Genomic DNA, 20673 nt, shown 5'->3' with positions numbered 1-20673 from the left:
ACCAGATAAAGGGTTAGTATCCAAAATCTATAAAGAACTTATCAAATTCAATACCCAAAAAACAATCCAGTGGAGAAATGGGCAAAAGACATGAATAGACACTTTTCTAAAGACATCCAAATGGCCAACTGACATATGAAAAGATGCTCAACATCACTCATCATCAATGAAATACAAATCAAAAGCACAATGAGATACTACCTCACACCTGTCAGAATGACTAAAATGAACAACTGAGGCAACAACAGATGTTGGCGAGGACACGGAGAAAGAGGAACCATTGTGCAGTGCTGGTAGGAATGCCAACTGGTGCAGCCACTTTGGAAAATAGTATGGCGGTTCCTCAAAATATTAAAAATAGAACTACCCTATGACCCAGCAATTGCACTACTAGGTATTTATCCAAAGGATACAAAAATGCGGATTTGAAGGGGCACATGCACCCCAATGTTTATAGTAGCACTACTGGTGATAGCCAAAGTATGGAAAGAGCTCAAATGTCAATCAACTGATGAATGGATAAAGATGTGGTGTGTGTATCGATGATGAATGGATAAAAAAGATGTGGTGTGTGTGTACACACACACACACACAGACGAATATTACTGGATAAACAAAATGTAGCATATTCACACAATGGAATACTACTCAGTAATAAAAAGAAATGGACTACTACTATACACACAACATGGATGAATTTCAAAAGCATGTTGCTAAGTGACAGCTAGACACAAAAGTCTATATACTGTGTGACTACGTTTATATGAAATTCTAGAAAAGACAAAACTATAGTAATAGAAAGCAGATCAGTGATTGCCTGGTCCAGGGGGTGAGAGGATTGACTGCAAAAGGACATGAGGAAACTTTTTGAGATTATGGAAATGTTCTACATCTTGATTGTGGTGGTGGTTACACCACTGACCGTATACATTTCTTTACTGAATTGTATACTTAAGGTAGGTGAATTTTGTCTCATAAATAGAAATATTTGAAAAAAAAATTATGAAAGAAAATGAGCAGAAAAATTAGGATGTAGCAGCCTACAGAGGTCCCCTCAGACCTACTGTCTTCTTTAACTTGGAATATATAATTCAGATAAGGCCACAACTAAAATTTTACCCTTACACTAAAGGTAAATCCATGCAAATGATACAATTCAAGAGAAGAGAAAGAGAATATACAATCTTCAAATACTCTGGAGGAACATTTACCATATATGCAAATTAATGTAACTCTAACTGGAAGGTACTAGGACATCCTAAATTTAAATTTTTTTTTTTGAAATGTATTTATTTACTTTGAGAGAAAAAGAGAGAGAAAAAGAGCATGAGAGGGGAAGGGTCAGAGAGAGAGAGGCAGAGAATCCCAAGCAGGCTCTACACTGTCAGTGCAGAACTCGATGGGAGGCTCGATCCCACAAACTGTGAGATCATGACCTGAGCTGAAATGAAGACTTGGACGCTTAACTGACTGAGCCACCCAGGTGCCCCAGACATCCTAATTTTTAAACCATCTTGTTTATGCATGAAGTCAGTCAACTCTCCTAGATTTAAAAATTATTAAAATGAAAACTTGTCTTTAAAAATATAAGCATAAGGCTGTCAATTCTAAATTTTATAATTCAGTTATTAAAATATTATAGTATGCTTAAAATATACTTTAAAAAACCAGACAAACCAAGAAACAAACTCTTAACTATAGAAAACAAACTGATGGTTATCAGAGGGGAGAGGGTGAGGGGAATGGGTGAAATAGATGATGGGGATTAAAGGGTATACTTATGATGAAAAACATAAAATAATAAAAATAATTACATGGAAGTCAGCTTTTTAGAAAAGAATTTTTTAACGTTTATTTATTATTGAGAGACAGAGAGAAACAGAGCATGAGCATGGGACGGGCAGAGAGAGGGGGAGACACAGAATCCGAAGCAGGCTCCAGGCTCTTAGCTGTCAGCACAGAGCTGGATGCGGGGCTCAAACTCAAGCCGAGAGATCATGACCTGAGCTGAAGAAGTCAGACGCTTAACCAGTTGAGCCACTCAGGTGCCCTGGAAGTCAGCTTTAAAACAGATTACTTATTCCGATGCACTAAATTCCTGATAACTAAATGCTAGAAAATATACTTCATGTTTTAATTGAATAGAAATACATACTTAAAATCTGGATTTGACAAACTAGTTGAAAAAGTTGTGTCAATTTCTCTTGGGGAAAATCACATTCCAAAGCTTTACCACAGCTATCTTTTATTTGGAGTGACTGGGCTGCCTGAGGAGGAGAAGGAACTTGTTGAGCTTGAATAGGGATTTCTCAAAGCTAACATCAAGGAGTCCTCTAAACCCTGCCAAATTGTGGATGGTATATAAACAGACACAATATTTATTTTGGGACAAAGATCTTGCAGGCAAGTAAGCAAAATACTCCAGAAGCAGCAGAATCACAGAACTTTGGAAAAAGCATTTAAAAGAAGAATCTGTCCTCATTCATTAAATCAAATGCTGTTAAATTTTGTTTTACTTATGCTCATGAAAATGAAAGATAAAAGATTTTTGTTTTAAGTACAAAAGTTCAGAGGAGAAAAAAGAGAACCAAAATTTCTTAAAGCATCTGCTCTAATGACATATACTTCATAACTACTTCTCAATGTCTGCTAGTAATGTTATTTGACTATCAAATAAAATCAGAAGTTATAAATAGAAATACAACAACTGTATTGGGTGAGTGTAGTAACACTAGATAGTATATTCAATTTCCATAGAAAACAAACAGTAGCGCTGTAAAGTTCTTTTTTTTTTTCAGTTTATAAAATACTTTTCTTTTTTTTTTAATTTTTTTTTTTAATGTTTATTTATTTTTGTGACAGAGAGAGACAGAGCATGAACGGGGAGGGTCAGAGAGAGAGGGAGACACAGAATCAGAAGCAGGCTCCAGGCTCTGAGCCATCAGCCCAGAGCCCGACGCTGGGCTCGAACTCACGGACCGCGAGATCGTGACCCGAGCTGAAGTCGGACGCTTAACCGACTGAGCCACCCAGGCGCCCCTATAAAATATTTTTCATACCCTTTATCTTTCTACTCAAAAACGAGGATCATGTAGTAAGCATATACAATAATTAACTTGAAACCCCAATGAGGCTTTACAAAATACAGAATGCATGAAAAACCATTAATCTGACCATTCAAGACTAATAACTTACGGTGAACCATAATCATTTGCATTTGTTTGAAATAAAGAGTAATTGAAAATGGGTCTTAAGAGGAAAGATCAGAGGAATTGGAATTTGCTTGGCATACAAAAATTTAACTAAGAATAACTTAAAATTCTGATTGGTTGCTTTCCTCTGTCTTCTTAAACTGAAATTAGAGAAAAGCAGTTTAGATTAAGGAAGAATTACAAACATTTTCGCTATCTGGGTTTATAATACACCAGGATGGACCACTTGGGAAAAATGTGGTGTTCCAAAACTGTACAGCTACAAATGAAGCTTACCTAAGGCACAGGATAGCACTGAAACTCCATAATTAAATTATCCATAATTTCACCCTACAAAATCATCAGATAGCCTCATTTTACATAGTGCTTTACAATTTTAAAAGCATTTTCACATATTCTGGTACCTCATTTAATCCTGTCATAAGGTATATGAATAGGACAGACATTTTGGTTCCCATTAACTGGTAAAAAAGTTACGGTTATCTTTTGACTTAAATCAGCTCTTTTCATCATAGCATATCAGTATAGTATATATAGTGTATACTATATTATACTATATTATTTTAAATCTCTTCTAAGAAAGCCGTGTTTCAAATCAAAGAAAATACATAGCTTCCATTTCCTATTAACATTCTAATATTTTCAGAATTCACGAAATTAAAGTGAATTATTGGGGTAGCCAGCCTCTAAGATAGCCCCAATGATCCCAGTCTCCTGGTATTCACACCCATGTACATGAATAAATACTCCTCCTTCCCTGCTGAGTGTGGGCTAGACTTAGTGACTCCCTTCTAATGAACAGAATAAGATACAACTGGAGAACAGGTCATAAAAAGCAGGGTGACTTCATTCTTTTTCTCTCTATGGAGAGGCACACATGACAGGGAAGTGAAGCCACCTACTAACAGTCACGTGAGTGAGCTTGAAAGTGGATGCCTCAGCTCCAGTCATCTTCAGAGACTGCACAGCCCCCGGCCTGAGCCAGTGACTGAAACTCTATCTCGAATGTGGATAGTGTTGGCATGGATGTATACGTTTGTCAAAACTCAAATCTATATATACAATTAAAAGGGGTGCATTCTACTGTATGGAAAGTATACATCGCTAAAGCTGATTGTTTTTAACAGATCACTGAATCCTTGGGATAAGCAAATGAAGGGTCACTTATGAAAAAGCTGTGCCATAACTTAGTAAGTAAAGGGTGGGCGGTAAGAAAATAAGTGCATTAACAAGTGACCACCACAAACACACATGTCCTAAACTGCTCCCCAAAATTGCTCCACCCACAGCCTTTCCTATCTCAGATGGCAGCAATCCCATACTCCCAGTTGCTCTTGCCAAAAACGCTGGAGTCCTTCTTGACTCTCACATCACACATACATTCAGACTATGATCACTTCTCACCACCTCCACTGCTGCTACTCTAGCCTCTCGCCAAGATCACTGCAACAGCCAAAATGGTCTCCCTGCCTCACTCCTGGTCCTCTACAGTCTATTAACTTAGATCCTTTCAAAACCTAAGGCAGATCCCATTGTTCATCTGCTCAAAAACCTGAAACTGCTCCCCCATTTCATTCAGAATAAAAGTCCATGTTGTTTCAAGGTCACATAAACTGACTCCTTGTTATCTCCCTGACCTCATCTCCTATTACTCTCCTCCTTGCACAGTCTACTCCGGGCACACTGGGTTGTCTGCTGTTTATCAAACACATGCTCCCACTCTACGACCTTTACAGTGGGTGTCTCCTCTGTCTTGAATATCTTTCCCCTGATACCTGCATGGCTCATCATTCCCTAACCTCCTTCAGGTCTCTGCTCAAATATATGACTTTCTTTATCCAGATCATTCCATTTAACATTCTCATTGATCATCCTTATTCTATTTGACTTTTCCTTTTTTTCCAGAGCACTTACCACTTTGTGACATATTATATAACTTACTTATTACGTATACTGTCTATTCTCCACTCCTTCCATAAAACAACACCCAGGGCAGGATCTTTATTTTGTTCACTGATGCATCTTAAGCGCCTAGGACAGTGCCTAGTACACACAACAGATGTAAAACAAGTACATTCTGAATGAATGAACTCCTCTGTCAGGTACCGGGCTAAGTACTTTATATACACTATTTTATTTAATCACTAGGGCAACCTTGGGAAGTACGCATTAACCTCATGTTATAATTGAGGACCATAAAGGTTAAATAAATTGTGCAAAGATACACATTTCTAAATGAAGCCAGGACTTAACTCCTCAAGTATGCCTAACTCCAAACCTTGACCATAGTTTTCTCAAAGTTGGGTGTGAATGGGAAGAGAACTAAGCTGCTTGAGGAGGTGACTAGGCTGAGAATTTGTAGAAGACACTGATCTGCGATCCAATATAAAAAGCAGAGGCAAATAATTAACATGGGGGGAAATTACTTCCATTTTTCTTTGCTTCTAGTCCTAGTCTTAATCCTATGGGGACAGATTTAAAAGCTAATGGTTATCAGGAGACCATAAAAAAGGAATAAGAAAAATAAGAGACCCCATAGTTTGAGCTCCATGGTTGAGAAAACATGGGTCAGTATCTTTTCTCTAAATTCACTGGTATACTTTATCCCACTGGAATGGAGCAATATAGTAGTAGTTTCTTACTTTTGTTTTTTGTGCCTTAACATGTTTTTTCCTTCTGGATTCTATTGGTACACTACAGGTGTTGAAAAGTATATTTAAAAAGTACATGATCTACGTATAAACATTTATAGATTTAAATCTGTGGGAAAGATACTGAATTTGCCACTGTTACTACTCTTGGGATACAGCCACACTCATTTGTTTACATATTGTCTATGGCTCCTTTTCCACTATAACAACTGACTTGAGCAGCTGCAATAGAGTCCATATGCTTGCAAAATTGAAAATATTTGATATGTGCCCTTTAACAGAAAAAAACTTCTAAAACAAATGTTAATAAAATATAAGTTTCCTGATAACTTGCATCAGTTCTATCAATTTTCCAGGTATATCTGAAAACACATCCCCCAAATGCTACAATAGCCATACGACATTTTTGTTACTATTGGTCATGTAACTGAAAACATATCAATGGCTTAAGTCCAAGAATGTGGACTTCAATCTGGTAAACAGTTACCATTAAATTAATTTAAGCAAACATACTTTCTAGTAGAGTTAACACCCATTTATTAGTTATTAAATACAGGAAGACTTGGGTAACTGTGAGATGTCCATTCTGAAGTTTAGCATCAAAGGTGAATAAAAAGCTTTTTTTGGTTTCCATCTGTAGTATCTGAGCTACCATGTTAAACAAACATTAAAAAAGTGTTTTGGGGGTACCTGAGTGGCCCAGTCAGTTAAGTGCCTGACTCTTGATTTCGGCTCAGGTCATGATCACACAGTCCTGGGATTGAGCCCAACATCGGGCTCCACACTGAGTGTGGAGCCTGCTTGGGATTTTCTCTCTCCCTCTCTCTCTCTGCCCCTCCCCTGCTTGTGTTCTGTCTCTCTCTCAAAATAAATTAGCATTAAAAAAAGCGTTTTGAGGGGCGCCTGGGTGGCTCAGTCGGTTAAGCGTCCGACTTCAGCTCAGGTCACGATCTCGCGGTCAGTGAGTTCGAGCCCAGCGTCGGGCTCTGGGCTGATGGCTCAGAGCCTGGAGCCTGCTTCTGATTCTGTGTCTCCCTCTCTCTCTGACCCTCTCCCGTTCATGCTCTGTCTCTCTCTGTCTCAAAAATAAATAAAAAACGTTAAAAAAAAATTTTTTTTTTTTAAAAAGTGTTTTGAACAAGAAAAAAATAACTTCTTCATTGAGTTACACTTACACACACAAAAACAGACCAAAAAAGCAATAATCCTACAATGACTTCCCAACTTCTTCCTTATATACAAGAATTACAAGATAGTAAAACTTGGATCATATGCTTGTAATCTTGCAAGCAAGCAAGCTAATACATAGGAAAGCAAATTACTTATTACTCATTCTAAAAATTCTGTAATCTATTTTCCCTCTCACTTTCCAAAGACTAGTTGGTTCATCACCCACAAAAAAATCAAACCTTATTTCATAAGATTAAAACAAAAAATTCTTCATTATACATACACAAAACCAGAAATCTTTTTCCTAATACAAGCTAATACAAAGATCTTTGAATTACAATATGTATTATGTTTTGCAAATAAAGTGACAGGATATGCTATTCATGACGACACTTAAAAAATTGAGCAAGTTGATAAAAACAGGTATGGAAACACACTGTAAAGGAAATCCAAGAAATACTGAGTATAAAATGAAGCCAAAAAATATTTCTCTTTAAATATTTTATTTCAATAAGAGTCAACTTCTACATAAAAAGATGAACCAATCCGAGATATTATTCAATAAAATTTCAACAAAATGTCATACATTTAAACCAGAATTTAATAGAGCTCTCAGCTTACACATTTTACAGCTTCAAACTAAACTTCCACCATAAAAAATTTAAGGCATTGATTTATTTTCCCAGCTTTTCCTCAAAATAAAAACATTATTTCCAGGTTAAAGTTTTCACTGTTCTTATCAAAATTAAACTTGAAGTAGTAACAGAAGTAGAAAGTTACCCATGAGGTATTTCTAAATATTATTACATTTTATGGCTTTTCCCATTTTTCTCTTCTTTTTATTTTTTTATAGCATGGTAGTCACCTAGGTTAGTAAAACAAAAAATTCCTGTTAACACTTTTAAAGGAATTAAGTGTTATATGTTACACGTAAGAAAGCACACTACTCATCTTTAAGGGCTAGAAGTTTCTATGATGAATATCATGTACATGAAATTAGTTATAAAATCACATAAAAAATTTGACAGCAATTTTTAAAATTGTACTACATTCTTATAACATGAAAACAAATCTAACCATATGCCTATATAATCACACCTGTGATCTCTTCATTAAACTGTAAATCTTCCGATAATCTCTAATACAACAATCCACAGTATTTCAAATTGCAAAGAAATGTTTCCTACCTTGCCTGCTTCTCTTTCTAAGTCCACATACTCCCGGCTAGGTGTCTGTCGTTGTTCTCCCTGCCAGCTGGCCGGAAAAAACTGGAGAGATAGATTGGTTCCTGTGGCCACAAAAGCCTTTTAGAAAAATCAATACAAACAGGATCAGGAGCAGGACATTACATAAATTATGCAGGCAGTCATTTATTTTTACATCAGTTTCTGTCTTAAGCCAGGCAGCACCGAGAATACTTAAAAGTAAAAAACACACACTCATCATTTTTCTTAAGTATTAAGTTACAAACATCTGATTCCATTTTGAGGACATTTGCCATTGGCTGCTTAAATATAAAATCAGACATGGAATCAATACTTTCTTTCAGGTCATTTTTTGCTGACGTTAGGATCTTGCATTGCTAATGTCTAACCAGAAGCCATCTCCTTGAATTTAAAAACTTCTATTTTTAAATGTGAAAAACACTGAAGATCTAAACATTTTGAATTTTAAAGCATACCACAATTTAAAGTTGTATAAATGGAGACATTTTAATTTCTCTTGATTTCCCTTGCTCAATGAAACACTATGCTTTAAAGCTCAGGTTAAAAATGCTCGCGACTGTCTCTTCGGATAAATACATTAGCATATGATGTGATGAACTTCTCATCTGGCTACAACCTTAGGTGATTTAAAAAATATGCATTTTCTAAAATTTAATTTTAGGAGAACTGGATATGACTATACAAACGAGCATTCATCTAATATTTATAATAAGATTTGGATGCATGGTTTAACATATGGAACAATCTAAAACCATTTCAATAAAGTATTCTGTGTAGCCCCTAAGCGATTTATGTTTCCTCCAAGTAAAAAATGGAAATAACGGTGTCCCTCTTCCCAAGGGAAATTCAGAGAGAAAGAAATAAGTAAAAAACATTTTGAAAAAAAACCAAACATTTTTAATCATCTCAATGTAAACTCTTCTTTCTTTGTTGAAACGAGAGAACGTTTTTGTTTTATTTTACTAATTAAAGTTCTACAACATACTTTGTGTTTCCCATCAAGGAATCTTCATCTGAAAAAGCAAGGGGTTCACATCTGGGGTAATTTGTTTAAAGCCACTGGCTGAGTCAGCTACCTGCTAGTACCCCTGAGAATTTAAAGCTTAGATTCTTTAGAGGTAAAAATTTATTCCCTATTTCTATTATTGGTACTTCAGGTACAACTGTCAACATAATTACTAAACCTCTGCAGATATTTTTGATAGTATTTCCCTAATCATCTGGATACTCTTTCTTGTGGCAAATATTTTATGTGAATAGGGACTGAACAAACAACAATATTACAACATTAACCTTAAAATAAAAATCTTCCCCCATTAATAAAACCAAGTTTAAAAAAACAATCAAATGGAGTGAAACGAACCTAGGGTTCAAAAGAAAAGCAGACTCTAGAAGGCAAACTGCCTAGGCTGAAGTAAGTGACTTAGCTGTACCTCGGTTTCTCCAGTAATTAATATTTGTAAAATACTTACAATAGTACCAAGTAAATGCTATTTAAGTATTTACTAAATAACCTAAGAGAAATCATTTGGAACCGGATAAGAGAGCTAACTTTTTCAGCCTCAGATAATAAATTCTCAGAGTGGAGTGGTGGCAGGCAGATAAGCGATGCAGCCCATCAATGAATGCCTTGTGTCCAAATCCCCAGGCGTGTTTCTTTAGTATTCACCTAGTAAACAAATCCTTCCACCCGCAGTGTACCCCAAATCAGCTCAGTGCTAAGTAAAGACAGTCTACAGATCTTATTACCTCACCTCCTGTCTGAAGACCAACCTCAGAAGAGATTTCCTGCTTCATCACTTCATGCCCATTATCTCATCAAGATCCCTCTTTCAGAGAGAAGTGGTAAAAAACAGATCATTCTAGAATAGCATTTCACGAATTTATTTGACCACAGAACTCTTTTTTAATGGAATATCTATGCACACATAACTGGGAAAATTGGTTCAAAAACATAAAAATGCTACAATGTTATCAGTGACTATATATAAGATTTCCAGGTTGTCCCGGCGATTATTTTACAGATTTCACAAATTAGAAAATAACACCCCTTGTGTTGATCCAACATACCTTTATCCTGCCATCATCAGGATTAAAAATATAATTTTTACTGCTGTCAGAGTAGTCACCATACCTGTCCTAAGTATTCTTCTCTTTTATTAATCATTGGCGTTGAAGACTTCTCCAACACTCTTACCACAATAAGAACTTACCAGGAATAAATCAGACTTTACCCAACAGATTCTACCCCTCACCCATAATCATTTTTATTCATGCTATGATATGGAGTCTAGTAAGTTTTATAGTTATAATCACATCTATCTAAATACAAAATAAATTCATTAACTTCAGTGACACACTAAGGAGATGTTCAAAATTAAAAGAATAAGAGGAGAGGGAAGGTTGGTAATAGTTTTGGAAACTATGCCTATATACTATACATAGCTGCTGTCAAAACACAGGCAAAATAATGCCTTTTCCACACCTACTTTCCACAACCAAATAAATAAAAGCCACACATTTCCTAAGTAAAAAAAATAAATTTTAGACATTATATTAGGTAACCTCTAAATTCAATTAATCAAGTACCTATGATACAAAAGGCATTGTGCCAAGTACCTGTTTAGGGGGGAGTATATTAATGCATACACCACAGAATTAATGTGGTCTCCACCCTCTAGGAGCTAGGGACCTCATTACTTAAACGTGGAGAATACTGAATTAAGGCCGGGGGGGAGGGGGGTACTATACAGAGGGGGAATGTGAAATTCCTTCCCAAATACAAATAGTTACATTATTCAATGAATTAAGACATGCATGTTACCTTAAGTGTACATCTTATACGGAATTCAATCTACCCTTTAACTTTTAATACTTGTCAGATATTAAGAACTTATTAAAATTTGCAGACCAGATATTTGGAAGAGAAGAAGGCCTAGAATGTTTGTCTGATTTATCCCTGGAAGAAATATATGGTAAATACAAGCAACTATTTATAATACTACAATACAGCAATTCAGATATACTGTGGGTTAAATTATACTCCCAATTCATAATTAAATACAGCAAAGTCTCTGATATGACAGAAAACACCCTAATAGCTATGCTTCACTAGGTTTCCAAAAAAAAAAAAACCCTCAGCTCTAAAAAATCATGACAGTACTTTGTGCCTTATCTTTCACACTTACATCAATTAACTCCAGGAAATCCACTGGTTAGGTATACCATCCACCTTTTGCAAAAGGAAACCCAGACAAAGGATGATACAATCACCGCACCAACTAATGAATGATTCTTCTACTACTCAGTGCCAAAACCGAAAATATGTCTTAGGCATTTTAATCACATAATTATTATAACTACTCAAGAAACTTGGAAGTGGGCTAAAAGCTAGAGATTTTCTTTCATAACATTCACTAATGACCAAATATTCTAGAGCTCCTAATAAATTTAGCCAGTACCTTTCACATTACCTGTAACAGAATTCGAAAAAGCCTTCATTTTAAATAGCAAAATATTCATTTTAAATATTCTTTAAAAACAAAGTTGATTTAGGTGATGAAAATGGTGAATTTCATGGCATGTGAATTGTATCTCAATAAAGTATATCGTCTAAAGGAGAGGGGAGAAGTTAATGTTTCAACATGTCTTCCTATTGTTAACCCGAATTCAAACTGCACCCTGGCTTCAAGTCTCTGCAAATGCAAATGGGTCCAGTTCAGAGTAGATAACTGGATTCCATTACACAGTATTTCAACTTTTTAATTTTTTAAATTAATTATCGATCTCTTTTTTTTAGCTTCTTCCTACTTACTCTTTGGCTTCTTCACTGCCTCCTCATTAGCACCTCCAATAGGACAACCCAAAACATGAGACACTTGAAGGTTTGGTGGACGCGAAGCACTAAATCTACCACCTAAAACATGGCCTCAAATCAACTGTGAGTTTCGCAAATCCATGCAATTCTTTGGGAACTCCAGCACTAAACAGGGTATGTTTTTCAGGTTTGAAGAAAGACAATGGTTTCTTTCTGATTCTCCCGAGGCTTAACATTCATTCTAAGATGGCTCATTCTTTAGGGCTTTTCCCCCTCTACTAAGACAATAGATAACTGGCATAAAGATTTATTGTAAGCTATAATGGGAGTGAAACAGCTTCACCTACAGATTTACCAACAAATCCCGCGTCTTAGAAACAAACTATCGTCCAGGAATCAGATCTTTGAATGAAGCCGAATTCTTTTTCCGAATGGGTGTTTTCTTCCGTACAAACACGCCAAACCCTTTATCAGTGTCACAGCCTGTACAATGAGCTTTCCTTGTACAGTTGGGCTCCGGTGTGAGTTCCACACGCGGCAAACTGTCGAGTCGTGCCTGGGAAACATAACCGACCCGCAGAGGGCCACAGGGAAGCGTCTCCCCGCGAGGACGCGGCCCGCCAGTGTCTTGTTTCTCATTTTGAATCCCGAGTAGGAAGTGAGACGGCGCCCGCTCAGTTCCGGGAGCCGCGGCGTCCGCGGCGCCGTCCGGAACCGGCCTGGGCCGCGGCGGCCCCCGCGCAACAAGTGACCCGCGCGCGCCTCGGTCCCCGCGCCCTGAGCCCCCCGTTCCCTTGCCCCGCCGACTTACGATTTCCGAGCGGCCGTCGCGGCAGGCGTTCTGGAAGCGCGCCTGGCGCTCCTCGTGGGGCCGGTCCCTGAAGCCCGTGTACTTAATCTGCAAGGCAGAGACGACCCGAAATCAGGAGCCAAATCCGCGACCGCCGCCTACGCGCCCGCCCGCCCCGCGCGGCGCAGATAAGGACAAGCAGAGTCTGCGGGCAGGCGGCTGCCCGGGCGAGATTGCCCCTCTGCGGGCGCGCCACCCAAACTTTTCTCTGCCCGGGCCCACTCGGGGCGCGCCGCGGCCTCCGCGCCGCCTGTCTGCCTCACCTCGCATTCGCGGCTCAGCTTCCTGAAGAACTCCTCGTTCTCGAACTTGCTTCTCTGGTCAGGCACGACGCGCGGCATCTTCCCGCCCTGAGGCCGCGCCGGCCGGCCGGGCTCCGGACTTGCGCGGCACCCGCTGGCCGGCTCCGCGCTGACCGACTGACCGCCCACCCGCGGCGCCCTGACTCTCGCTTCCCTTTGTTTCAGGCGCCCGCCCGCGTGGGCTCCAGCTCCCGGGAGTCTGAGGTGCCGCCGCCTGCTCGAGCCCAGCCCACGCCGCCGCCGCCTTAGCCGTTGCCTACCGCCCGCGCCGACCCAGCACTCGCCGCCCCTGGCCGCCGCCGCCGCCACTTCCTCTCGCCGCCCACCTCGCAAGCCCGCCCGTCCGCCCCGCCCCGGTCGGCCCCACCCCTCCTCCTCGTGCGCCCGCCCGCCCCAAACTCCGGCAAACAAAACGCACCATTCACAACTCTGCGACCGGAGCCGCGCATGCGCCGCCCACCCGCTTGCGGGGCGGCTGGACTGCAGCGAGCCAGAGGTGCGGCCTTCTCACCCTTGCGGGCCCGCGGTTTCCTCTGTGTGGAACTGCTCTGCGGACATCTGCCCGGACCTTGGAGAGAGGGAGCCGCTCGCGCGGTTCCTTTCTGTCGACTGTATGAAACTTTGGGGCTTCTCAGCTGCTTGGAGTGACCCCAGATTGTCACCTGAACGTGAGTGAGGAAACTTAAGTCCTTGGGGACTTTGTGTCCGAAAAACCGACAGGGAGGGGTGTAGGCTGTGCCTATCAAAGATTAAAGGTGGAAACAAAGCAGAGAATCTCGCTGAATCCGCATCATGGTGGAAAGGTCTGAGCTGGTGGGAGTCAGGCCTTAGCTGGGATTTCACTCCACTGCTTACACAAACCTTACACAAGCACTGGATGCTAAGCCTCAGTTTGCCTGTTCGCAAAATGCAGACACTCACAAGCTCTCAGTGTTGGCGTTGAGAGTCTTTATGTAGGTCTAACACATAATGAGCACCCAGTAAATTTAAGTTTCTAAAGAAGAAAAGTTGAATTATATAACCTAAGGCCAGCCCATATATTTACGCAAATGTGCAGTCAAGCCCTAAAAAAGATTCACAAGTTATAGGCAAGTTATTTAGCCCAAGCTGGAGAGAGTCTTACATGGGATTTATGGCAGAGCCTGACTCAGAGTTGGTCCTCGATAAATTCTGATCCTTAAAATTCCAGCTAGCCAAAAATTCAGTGCAGAGATTGCAAATACAGGGTGCCTGAGTGGCTCAGTCAGTTAAGCGTCCGACTCTTGATTTCTGCTCAGGTAACCATCTTAAAGTTGGTGAGTTTGGGCTTCAAGCTGTCAGCCTGGAACCTGCTTGGGATTCTCTCTCTCTCTCTCTCTCTCTCTCTCTCTCTCTCTCAAAATAAATAAAGGGAAAAAAAAGATGGCAAATAGGTGCCAACTCTGATTGATAGTAGCTGGCCATATTGCAAATTTAAAACTTGCAAGAATAAGTGTTGAGGGCAATTGGCAATGTAGACCTGAATGCAGGGTGGGGCAGAATTTCCTAACCCTGTCTAGTTTAATCTCAGTTTTACAGATATGGAAGTGAGCTAGGGTAACCAACTGTCCAGCTTTTCCAGACACGATCCTGGTTTTAACAATGAAAGTTCCATGTCCTAGGAAACCACTCTGTCCCTGGCAAACAAGGATGGTAGGTAGGTCACCCTAACTGAGGTCCAGAGATTAATCAATTTCCCAAGGTCAGGAAGGGAGTTTTCAGTAGAGTGGAACCTGTAGGTTAGTGGTTTTAACAAACACACTTTCTGAATAGCAAACATAGAATCAACTCTTTCCAAGGGCATGCTTCCCTGGCCCACAGCAAACCTGTGTGAATATATGAGTGTGCACAAATAGAAAGGGTATAGATACAGATGGGCCTCCATCTATCTCAGATTCTTCCCTCAAGTCTCTTTCAGTTGCAAGTGACAAAAACCCAATTCAAGTAAACTTAAAGGTACAAAGGGACCGTTTTATTTTAAGTAAATAAATCAAAGAGAGGGATAGATAGTCTCTTTTTCTTTTCTATTTCTCCATTTCTTGTCACTGTTTAACTTTCTCATGCTCTCTTCAATGCCATTCATTTCCTGGCAAAGGATGGGAGCAGCTACTTCTCCATTTCTAAGTCATATTTCTGGGAAGGACTTTGGCCCAGTCTGAGTCACATACTCTCCCCTCTACCAAATCACCATGTCCAGGCTGACATGATGACATTGGTCAGCTTATTACACGGGCTTTCCCATCAGGACTGTTAGAGGCCTGGAATGGGCAGCTTCAGATAGACCCTGATGAGTTGAAAGAAGGGAAGAGCAGTTTCTCCAAAAGGAAGGAGTGAAAGTGCATTGTGGGCCTACTGAGCAGTTTGTATCAGCTACAGCTGGCAAAAGATGCCATTTTTAAAAATGTTTATTGTTTTGAAAGGGAAAGAAAGAGAGAGCTCGGGAGGGGCAGAGAGAGAACTCCAAGCAGGCTCCTTGCTGTCAGCGCAGAGGCTGACTCAGGGGCTTAATCTCACAAACCATGAGATCATGACCTGAGCTGAAATCAAGAGTCAGACACTTAACCAACTGAGCCACCCAGGTGCCCCAAGGTTGCCATTTTTATTTTGCTGCCTAAAGGTTCTGGTGAAACTGGAGGGGGAGCTCCAAATCATCATAGGAAAAGTGTAGACAAAACCAGCCTTAAAACATCTGCATCTTATGTTGAGAGGTGGTTGAGGCAGCATCCACTCCAAGGCACCAAGGTAGAAGTAGAATTAAGCCACAAGAAACAGAAGCTTTCATCCATCTGCCACCTCTGCTTTAAGTCTTTCCAGTCCAGCAAAGACCTTCGGACGCTAGGACAATGCAGCCATTGTCTAAATGAGAGGCAAACGATGACTTTGGTACCAGTCAACAGGACTGTCTGAAGGCCAGTGGTCAGGGGAGCAGAGTTTTGGGGGTCAGCCTCTACGGTAGGAAAAGAGTATATCCCATGTTGCACCATTCAGCGCCATCATAGTCATTTAGGTATACTTTAGTATAAAACTTTCCATTTCTGTCTCTAAAGAATGATCCACAAGGCAGCACTCTTACTCCACAATGGGTCCAGGTAGGGCTCATAGACCTACAGCTGATCTTGGCGGAGGGTGGGAGTACAGAGCAGGACAGAGTACACAAATTGTCAGCCTCATGGGGGTAGGGAGTGATGTCTTGAGGGAAAGGGATGAGAAAGCCTGCGAGGCAGATCCAGAACAGCAGCACCACAGACAGCCTTTGGCAACTCCAGGCCACAGGATAACCCACTCGGCATTGTCTGGCATCCAACCAGCCAGGACGCCTGGGAAACAAGCCGCAGGCTGAAGGAGGCCATCTCCTCGGCTGACCTCTGTATGCCTTTTTTTCTTGTGAAAAAAATTTTCACTTATTTAAAAAAGTTACATTAAAGGAAATTAATAAAGGCAAATTTCACCCATGTGAAATTTAGGTATGTTTAACTCTGTGTTTCTGTCCAGCTCGGTATGGATTGGTCCAGGCACTACCCCATGGAGATGTTTGCTAAGAACCAGCTCTAATAGGATCCAACTGTGGACTGTGTGTATCTGTTCTTTGCCTAGAAACACCCTTCCCACTCCCCAAACCTAGCTGAATTCTCTCTGAAGCCCTGCTGCTTGGAGTCTTCCTTTCCTGAGGATTCAGCCAGCCTAGGGCCTCTTCTTCCCTGTCTTCCTGGAGCAGCTGCTCCTATAGGACTCCCTGACCAATCTTGAATGGGTGGACAGAAAATGCATAGTAACACTGAGCAGGGGATGGGAACCCTCAATTGTTCGACCCAACTGCGAAGCTGTGAGCTAGGTGTTTTTATGTCCCTTATCTCAAAGTTCATTCAGAGAACCACTTTCCAAGACAAGTCTTCTTGTCCCAATCTGACAGATGAAGAAATAGAAAGTCTGAAAATGTAAATAAGTGACCACAGGACAATGACAAGACCTTGACCCATCAGAGATAACAAAATGGCATTGGGGTATATCATCTTCATTTACTCCTTACTATAATCCTGCAAGTTTGGTATTATTGACTCTATTCTACAGATGAAGAAAAACTGAGGCACGGGGGGGAGGGGGCAGAGGGGTGCTGGCAATCCCAGGTCTGTGCTCTTAACTATTCCAGCCTAAGGCATCTGCTGGTGAAGATGCCAAAAGCTCTGCTTGTCTCTCTAGCTGAACTGCCAGCTCATGCAGAGTTGCGGCCAAGGCCCTTCCTTCTCAAGCACCCTGCCATGCTCCAAAGGGTCCCCAACAGGTAGAATGAAGGAATCCTATCATGGGCCTTATGGCAGAATCAGTTCCTTGCCCTTGATGGTTTTACATTCCTGCCCCTGAGCCCAATTGTTTGTCTTTCCTTGGCTTGGAAGGTCAAGGCCTAGACATCCTTTCTCCCTAAGTCCAGCAGAAAGTATGGCTTTATCTAGGTATGGTGTCAGCAGCTCCCCACATCTGCGTCTCCTCAAAGAGAGGGTGGGGTCTTCCCACACCCCTGAGCCTCTAGTGTATTTTTTTCTAAGGAAACAGTTTCCCTTCAGTTACTAGGGAAATATTGTGCCATCTTGAAACAAATAGGATCTGGAGTCACAAATGAGACTTGATGGGGGTGAGAGAGAAGGGAAATTAATGGTTGGCACAGTTCCTAAAGCCCCAGCTCTACCTAGCTTCTAGTCTGGGGATGGAGATGTGCCTAAGTCTGGGGTGAGTGTGTCATCTGCCTAATTGAGGCAGTTTTCTGGGCCCTAAAGAATTTTTTTTTGAGATATAATTTAAGTACACCATAAAACTCTCCCCTAGGTCCTTAAGAATTTCCCCTCCCAGGAGGTTCTTCCCCTTCTTAGCTCCCCTGCCACCCTCCCCCACCAGCTCAGCCATCCCACTGGGAGAGGAAAACTGAGAGGAGTAAGTTTCCCCAGAATAGCATTTCTTCAGTGTTGGGATCAATAAACCCGTTTGCTTAAAAGGAACCAGATGATTTCATCCTTATAATTACAAGTTTGACGTTTGCAAATCTTGCCCGGGCCTAAGGAGCCTCTTTGTCATGGGAGGCGTAGGGGTTTGTCTGGGTGCCTGAGGATGGGGACCGAGCCTTGTGTACTGGGAAGAGGGCCAGGCTGGGGTCAGGAGGCCTAGCTGACCAGTCTTGGAGGGCTGTTTGGGACTGCTCCCCTTCTCCTCCCCTGCTCTCCCAAGTTTCTGGCGGGTGATGGGAAACAGAGGAGACTAGGGGACTAGAGAATGGCAGTGGTGAGCTCTAACCGCACCACCCCTCCCCCGAGCCCCTCCCTCAAGTCTCTCATTTGCCTATGGCAGAGAGGCAAGGACTGTCAGCCCAGCATTCATGACTCCCTTTCCTTTCCAATCCCATCTCTCATCATTTCTCCCTGTGGTATGTGGCAATCCAGCCATACTGACCTGTTACATTTCCCACATGCCTCAGTGCCTTTGCTTTTACTGTATATACCCTCTATCTAGCATGACTTCCTCCCCTTTCTCTGCTGCAATAACTCACATTTTTTCTTTGAATATAAGTTCAGGGGCCTTTGATTGTCCTCCATAGACCACTCCACAGTGTCCCTTACTCTATCATTTGGGCCATACGATGATGCATCAAGGAGATGGCCAGTACACCTAGGACATAGTAGCATCCTGGGAGGATTTGGCTCCCCACTAATTTGTGTTCGTTTTACTACTGTGCAGTCTTCATATGAGTGTCTTTTGCCTCACCCTTACATTTTTTTAATTATTTAAAACTCGTGCATATTTTTTGTAGAAAACTGAGGAAATATAGGAATATAGGAAAAGAAGATAGTCTTACCACCTCAAAACAGTAATTTAATTATAATTAAATATACAGTAGGGTGCCTGGGTGGCTCAGTCAGTTAAGCGTCCGACTTCGGCTCAGGTCATGATCTCACGGTTCTCAAGTTCGAGCCCTGCATCGAGCTCTGTGCTGACAGCTCAGAGCCTGGAGCCTGCTTCAGATTCTGTGTCTCCCTCTCTCTCTGCCCGTCCCCTGCTCATGTTCTGTCTGTCTGCCTCTCTCTCTCAAAAAAAAAAATTTTTTTTTAATTTTTTTAATAATTAAACATGCATTTAAGTATATTTTCTTTGGCCTTTCTCCAGCTGTGTTTCTTCACATAACTATGCTGGTTTTTTTGGGTTTTTTTTTAGTTATTTATTTTGAGAGCGAGACAGGGAGCGTGAGCAGGGGAGGGGCAGAGAGAGAGGGAGAGAGAGAATCAGTGCGGAGCCCAACTCGAGCCTTGATCTCATGACGAGATCAGGACCTGAACCCATATCAAGAGTCGGACACCTTGGGGCTCCTGGGTGGCTCAGTCGGTTGAGCTTCCAACTCCAGCTCAGGTCATGATCTCGCAGTCTGTGAGTTCGAGCCCTACGTTGGGCTCTGTGCTGACAGCTCAGAGCCTGGAGCCTGCTTCGGATTCTGTGTCTCCCTCTCTCTCTGACCCTCTTCCGTTCATGCTCTATCTCTCTCTATCTCAAAAATAAATAAACATTAAAAAAAAAAAGAGTCAGACACCTAACGAAACCAACTGAGCCACCCAGGTGCCCTGCACATAGTTATGATGTTCTATGGTACAGTTTTGAATGGCCTTTATTACCTAACCTATGGCATAAGTATTTTCCCATGTAATTATATAAAACTAATGACATCCTGGCTGATCTCCTATTGTTGGGCATTTATTCAGGTTGTTTCCCATTATTTACTGTTATAAAATAGGCTTCTGTGAACATTGTGGTGCTTAAGGATTTTTCTTAATGTTTTTGATAGTGATTTTAGGGTCAATATCCAGAAGCAGAACCCCTATATCAAAAAGTATGGGTATTTTAAGATTCTTGATATTTGTTGCTGGTCAAATTTCTCTTTGGCACTGCCTCTTCTCTCTTCCTGAGTCTTAAAAATCCTTCCTCCCCCCATTTTTCTTCTCAGTGTCTCAGACACAGGAAATGCCAACCAAGAATAAACCAAGACCTGCAGATAGAGATCAATGGATCAATAAAGGAGGTTGAATAATTCAACATTCACTTCTGGCTCATTATTGACTCTTGAATCCAAATGCATCCTCTTTTACCTTCTCTCCTTTTTGCTCCATGTTGATGATGCCTTGATACCATGCACTGTTCTTGGGTTCTTTCCCAAATTTCCCAAGCTCTAAACCATCCTGACAGTCAGGGTTTCCCTGACTTGTCTTGCAAGTAGGCAGACAGAATTACTAGCCCACAGCCTCCTCATCAGACTGCCTTTCCTCTAGGAACACAAACGGAGCAATTAATAAAGCAGACAATAATTCTCTTCTTCTAGATGATACTTCTGAGTGAATAGGCAAGGAGCTCAGCTTCAGACTGTTCTAGCCCTGGTTAACCTCCGCTGTCTAACTTGC

General features: G+C 41.2%; 1 protein-coding gene and 1 long non-coding RNA gene across 4 annotated transcripts in view; one reads left to right on the top strand and one right to left on the bottom strand.

Annotated features, from left to right (window-relative positions):
* Positions 1 to 13491, bottom strand: part of CBFB (core-binding factor subunit beta) — a 55689-nt gene extending 42198 nt beyond the window's left edge. Inside the window, exons 1-3 of one of the 2 annotated variants that reach the window (XM_019455668.2) lie at positions 13190 to 13491; positions 12888 to 12974; positions 8221 to 8337 (exon numbers count right to left, since the gene is read on the bottom strand). In XM_019455668.2, the coding sequence (XP_019311213.1) occupies positions 8221 to 8337; positions 12888 to 12974; positions 13190 to 13267 (282 nt within the window). In that variant the 5' untranslated portion in view covers positions 13268 to 13491. The remainder of the gene's footprint in view (positions 1 to 8220; positions 8338 to 12887; positions 12975 to 13189) is intronic. The other variant, XM_019455669.2, reaches the window with a different exon arrangement.
* A 33-nt stretch (positions 13492 to 13524) lies between these two features.
* Positions 13525 to 20673, top strand: part of LOC109270801 (uncharacterized) — a 43255-nt gene continuing 36106 nt past the window's right edge. For both annotated transcript variants that reach the window (XR_008423533.1, XR_008423532.1), the window contains exon 1: positions 13525 to 13896. This is a non-coding gene — a long non-coding RNA (uncharacterized LOC109270801). The remainder of the gene's footprint in view (positions 13897 to 20673) is intronic.

Source organism: Panthera pardus, unplaced genomic scaffold, assembly GCF_024362965.1.
Source record: "Panthera pardus isolate Hobbes unplaced genomic scaffold, ASM2436296v1 HiC_scaffold_19, whole genome shotgun sequence".
In the NCBI taxonomy this organism is placed as follows: domain Eukaryota; kingdom Metazoa; phylum Chordata; class Mammalia; order Carnivora; family Felidae; genus Panthera; species Panthera pardus.
The sequence above is the reverse complement of the archived record's forward strand: the minus strand, read 5'-3'. Positions and strand labels throughout refer to the sequence as shown.